Below are 6,121 nucleotides of genomic sequence, written 5' to 3' on the forward strand. Positions count from 1 at the left end.
AAAAAAAAAAAAAAAAAAAGACTTACTACTAGACCCATTATGGAAAAAATTACTGGAACTGAATGGTATCTGCATAGTCCTTTTAACTATACAATCTATCATTACCTAACGTCTCATGCTTTATTTAGGGTAGAAAGTTAGCCAAAAGGACCTTTAAAATCAAGTTGATCCCTTTAAAATAACAGCAACAAACAAAACCAAAAACAAGGATAAGATTAGGAAGAAAACCTGAGAAAGTTTATGCCTGCTAGTCAGCATGTATTTGGGTCTCCTGTGAATGTGTACTAGAGAAGCAGTCTTCTATTTACCTAGAGTTTTGTGGATTTAATCTTTAAATGTCTTTTGAGAGGAGAGGGCAGGGTGTTGTTGAATTTTTCAGTTATCTTTAAAAACTGTTGAATCGTTGGTAATTATATTGGTCTCATAGTATCGAGTTCCTGTACAAAATCTGATACAGGTTTTCTCCCTCTTCACAGCATTTCAAAGGCCATCATGGCAGTCAAGTGGTCTGGTGGACATTCTTCTTCAATCCTTTGCCTGAATGCAAATAAAGACGGGCTGGTGGCTTCAGGAGGAGAGGGTGGAGACCTTGTGGCTTGGGGTGAAGATGGGACCCCGTTAGGACACATGCAGTTGGAAGGGGCTGATGATGTTACCAGTGTCTTGTTTTCTGCCTCCTGCCCCACCAAGCTCTATGCCTCCCATGGAGAAACCATCAGTGTACTAGATGTCAGGTCTCTTAAAGGGTCCCTGGACCACTTCCATGTGAATGAGGAAGAAATCAACTGTCTTTCATTAAATGAAACTGAAAGTCTGCTGGCTTCGGCTGATGACTCTGGGGCAATTAAAATCCTGGACTTGGAAAAGAAGAAAGTTACCAGATCCCTGAAGAGACATTCCAACATCTGTTCCTCTGTGGCTTTTCGACCTCAGAGGCCTCAGAGCCTGGTGTCATGCGGCCTGGATATGCAGGTGATGGGTTTTTTTGGTTTTTTTGGTTTTTTTTAGATTTATTTATTTATTATATGTAAGTACACTGTAGTTGTCTTCAGACACTCCAGAAGAGGGAGTCACATCTCGTTACGGATGAGTCAGATCTCCTTACGGATGGTTGTGAGCCACCATGTGGTTGCTGGGATTTGAACTCCGGACCTTTGAAAGAGCAGTCGGATGCTCTTACCCACTGAGCCATCTCACCAGCCCGAAGGTGATGTTTTTGCAAAGAGCATTTGGGTAATTTCTGAGCAGAATTTGCTAAGAAAATCAAGTATGTGTTTGGTTTGGTTTCCTTGGCAATTATAGGAATTGAGCTTAGGACCTGTACATGCTACTAAACATGCACTGTACCACTAGACTGTATCCCCCACCCCTGGATCAGATTATTGATCAGGTGTTTTCTACTCTCTACTAACATTTTTCTCTTAACTTTTTCTGTTCTACTGATTTTTTCTGTTAAGTGAGGTATTCAAGGTATTATCTATACTTGAAGTGGTGTCAGACTCCTTTAATCACAGCTTCTGGGAGGCAGAAGCAGGCAGCTCTCTGTGAGTTCAAGGCCAGCAAGAGCTACATAGCAAGTTACAGGATGACAGCCAGAGCTATATAATAGAAAGATCCTATCTAAAAAACAGCCACATACTACTAAAACAAATCAGTATTATCTATAAGGTTGAAGGGCATGGCAGTAGAACCAATATCTATTCTGTCTTAGGGTTTTACTGCTGTGAACAGACACCATGACTAAGGCAAGTCTTATAAAAACAACATTTAATTGGGACTGGCTTACAGGTTCATAGGTTCAGTCCATTATCATCAAGGTGAGGGCATGGCAGTAACCAGGCAGGCATGGTGCAGGCAGAGCTGAGAGTTCTACATTTTCATCCAAAGGCTGCTAGTGGAAGACTGACTTCCAGGCACCTAGGGTGAGAGTATTAAGCCCACACCCACAGTGACACACCTACTCCAACCAGGTCACTCCTATTCCAACAAGGCTACACCTCCAAATGGTGCCACTCACTGGTGCAAGAATATACAAACCGGGCCTGACGCGGTGGCGCACGCCTATAATCCCAGCACTCAGGAGGCAGAGGCAGGCGGATTTCTGAGTTCGAGGCCAGCCTGGTCTACAAAGTGAGTTCCAGGACAGCCAGGACTATACAGAGAAACCCTGTCTCGAAAAAACAAAAACAAAAACAAAACAAAAACAAAAAAACCCTAAAGATTGGGAATAGACAGGAGCTAAAGGGAGGGAGAGTTGCAAAGGACCTGAATTGGGTTCCCAGCACCCGTGTCAGGTAGCTCACAACTACCTAACTCCAGCTACAGAGATGTAATGCCCTCTTCTCTTCTGGACTCCCTAGGCACTGGTACACGTACACACACTCACTCACGCACAAGTGAAACTGAAATGAAGCTTTATGGCATGGTTGTACATGCCATCTCAGCATTTGGAATCAGAGGCAGGCACATCTCTAAATTCAAAACCAGTCTGGTCTATATAGTAAGACCTTGCCTCAAAAAACAATCTTTTTAAAGCGGGCGTGGTGGCGCACCTTTAATCCCAGCACTCGGGAGGCAGAGGCAGGTGGATTTCTGAATTCAAGGCCAGCCTGGTCTACAAAGTGAGTTCCAGGACAGCCAGGGCTATACAGAGAAACCCTGTCTCAAAAAACCAAAAAAAAAAAAAAATCATTTTAAAAAAATAGACTTGCAGAATTTGGCATTTTACCTCCACTTCTGTGTGAAACCCTCTAGGAGCATGTAGCTGCTAGAGAGTGTTCTCCAGCATTTGGTAGAGAGGCGGGGTGTTTTTATTTCCTGGAAAGTTTCACTGTATTTCAGAAAATGTGCTTGAATTCCTGCCTCTGCTTCCCAAAATCTGGGTTTGCTGGGTTGTACAACTATACATATACCCCACATACACACGTGTGCGCATACAAAGATTTCTGATACATTAAAAGGAGTCTGGAAGCCGGGCAGTAGTGGCCGCGCCTTTAATCCCAGCACTCGGGAGGCAGAGGCAGGTGGATTTCTGAGTTCGAGGCCAGCCTGGTCTACAGAGCGAGTTCCAGGACAGCCAGGACTGCACAGAGAAACCCTGTCTCAAAAAACAAACAAACAAACAAACAAGTCTGGAGAGATGGCTCAGCCATGAAAAAGAACTGACTGTTCTTCCAGAGGTCCTGAGTTCGATTTCCACAACAACATGATGGCTCACAGCCATCTGTAATGGGATGCAGTGCCCTCTTCTGGTGTGTCTGAAGACAGCAGCACTGTACTCATAGAATAAAGATAAATAAATCTTAAGGAAAGGAAAAACACCCCCACTCCACTGGTATTCCCTGGCCCCAGATAAAGAAGAAAGAGTCTAAGCTAGGCATGGTGGTACATGCTTCTGGTCCTAACACTGAACAAACAGGCAGAAGGGTTACCATAAGTTCAAAGCTAGCTTGCTTTACCTAGTGAGACCTGGTTTGAAACAAACCAAGAATTTCTTTGGCAAGTCAAATATGAAATATTTTTTAAAAGATTTCTGTTGTTGTATTTGGTTTTTTTGTTTGTTTGTTTGGTTGGTTTGTGGAGGGGTTGGTTTTTTGTTTTGTTTTTTGAGATAAGGGCTCACTGTGTAGCATTGGATGGTCTGGATCTGGCTATGTAGACCAAGCTGATCTTGAATGCATAGATATCTGCCTTCCATGCCTGGTGGGGGTGGTAGTGTAGTGATGGTAGTGGTGCACATCTTTAATGCCAGCACTTGGGAGACAGAGGCAGGTAGATCTTTGAGGCCAGCTTGGTCTTCAAAGAGAATTCCAGGACAGCCAGTGCTACAAAGAAACTCTGTCTCAAAAAATGAGTGAGTAAGAGAGAGAGAGAGTGAGAGAGAGAGAGCGCGCATATAGGCATATGTTGCAGTGCTGGTTGGCTTGTCTTTCTTCCTTTCTTTCTTTCTTTAATTAAGGAGTGATGTTGGGGGTTGCACCCATGGTTTTATAGGTGGCAAATATGTGCTTGTGCCACTAAGCTATATCCTCAGCCCAACCATTGAATTTTCATGGAGTCTGTCCAATTAAAGTTTTAGGATCCAGCCTGTCAATTTTACCTCTGCATCTGCATTCTAGTGTCAGTAACGTTACCCTGGCATGTCGTAGCAGCTTCTGACGATTTAAAGTGTTGCGGGAACTGTGTCGTATTTTGTTAGGGAAGCCCTGTAGTTGAGCGGTGTGTCTAGAACACTGTGTGACTGTAATTTCACCTTGTTAAAGGTAATGCTGTGGAGTCTTCAAAAAGCCCGTCCTGTCTGGATTACAAATTTACAGGAGGATGAAACAGAGGAAACGGAAGGCCCCCAGACCCCTGGTCGGCTCCTAAACCCTGCGCTAGCCCACTCTGTCTCTGTAGCGTCGTGCGGCAATATTTTTAGCTGTGGTGCAGAGGATGGTAAGGTGCGCATCTTCAGGGTGATGGGAGTCAAATGTGAGCGAGAACTGGGATTTAAGGGTCACACTTTGGGGGTATCCCAGGTCTGCTTTCTGCCCGAGTCCAGTCTGTTGCTTACTGGAGGGAATGATGGGAGGATCAGGTTGTGGGATGTGAGCGGTAAGATGGAGAAGCTGCAGAAGAGCCCTGCGAGGCACATCCACAGGAAGAAAGCAAAGAGGGCAGCGTGCCCCACGCAGGGTGGAAACTCCAGAGCCCCGGGAGCCGAGGATGAGGGGCATGCAAAGATTCTGCCAAAGCTCGATATTGAACACGGAGAAAAAGTGAACTGGCTTTTAAGTACAAAAATTAAAGGGAACAAAAGCATATTAGTGGCTGATCAGACGTGTTGTGTGTCTGTGTATCCCCTAAATGAGCTTTAGGGCCAATAAAATGCATTGCAAAAACCAACAGGAATTTTTGGGTTTTTTTTGTTTTTTTGTTTTGTTTCCTTGCTGACTTATTAAGACACTTGTAGCCCAGGCTGGTCTAGAACTCACTCACTATATAGCACAGGCTAGCCTCAAGCTTGTGACATCCTCCTGTCTCAGCCTCCAAATTCTGAGATTACAAGTATGAGCCCACTTCCTGCTCTGCCGACAGAGCTTTATTTGTTTGTTTGTTTGTTTTAATTATTTATTGTATATGAGTATGCTGTAGCTGTCATCAGACACACCAGAAGAGAACATCAGATCCCATTACCGATGGTTGTAAGCCACAATATGGTTGCTGGGAGTTGAACTCAGGACCTCTGGAAGAACAGTCAATGCTCTTAACCGCTGAGCCATCTCTCCAGCCTCAATTTTATTTTTTTAGTCTAAGAAAAATTCTTGCTTTAAGCTGTTTGTCATGTGTAGAATCATATAAATTTAAACAAAAGAAAAATCATTGGAAAATACTTCATAGAGTAAGTGACATTAGAGTTTGGGTAAAGAGATTCAGAGTGTTAATTGTGCCAGCTGATAAGTTATTTCTCTACCAGTAAAATGAGTCGATTCAAACCAGATTTGTGTGTGTGTATACATGTACATATACATACATACATACGAAGGCAGGTTTATTGGGGAACTGCTCTCCGGCTGCTCTCTGGTGGATGAGTTCATTGCCCCAAAGAAGGAGGACAGAGAAGTTGTCATGAGAAGAGAGAGGGGGGGGGGGGACGACAAAGCGTGTCTTTTGAGAAGGAAAAGGGGAAGAAGAAGGAGAATCCAAAATGTCCAGATTATATAGCTAAAAGCCTCAGGAGGAAAGGCAGCCCAGCTCTTGGGCTGCTAAGTTCAGGATTGGGGACAGGGATGCTGGGAGACCCTGGAGGCCAGGTCTGCTTTGATATGTAAAATATGTGCCTCAGCCCCTTGTCCTGGGGACCTAAATCAAACACCAGATATTTTATACAGTATTTTATCTTTCCCCACACAAAGTTTGGGGCTTTTACTGTGTTCTTATTTTGATTTTTTTATAATTTTCCATTGAAAAGAGAACTTTTATTAGGCTTCACAACTTAATACTTTTTCTATATTTTTTTTGCATTTAAAATTATGATCTTAGAAATTACAGCGCTGGGCAGTAGTGGCACACACCTTTAATCCCAGCACTTGGGAGGCAGAGGCAGGCGAATTTCTGAGTTTGAAGCCAGCCTGGTCTA

At 43.7% G+C, this 6,121-nt stretch overlaps 1 protein-coding gene across 2 annotated transcripts in view; it reads left to right on the top strand.

Annotated features, from left to right (window-relative positions):
* Nucleotides 1–4,893, top strand: part of Wdr53 (WD repeat domain 53) — a 9,181-nt gene extending 4,288 nt beyond the window's left edge. For both annotated transcript variants that reach the window (XM_021185112.2, XM_021185113.1), the window contains exons 2-3: nt 477–972; nt 4,263–4,893. In XM_021185112.2, coding sequence (XP_021040771.2) covers nt 477–972; nt 4,263–4,859 — 1,093 coding nt within the window. In that variant the 3' untranslated portion in view covers nt 4,860–4,893. The remainder of the gene's footprint in view (nt 1–476; nt 973–4,262) is intronic.
* Nucleotides 4,894–6,121: the final 1,228 nt, after the last annotated feature.

The sequence above is a fragment of the Mus caroli genome, chromosome 16 (assembly GCF_900094665.2).
Source record: "Mus caroli chromosome 16, CAROLI_EIJ_v1.1, whole genome shotgun sequence".
Classification (NCBI taxonomy): domain Eukaryota; kingdom Metazoa; phylum Chordata; class Mammalia; order Rodentia; family Muridae; genus Mus; species Mus caroli.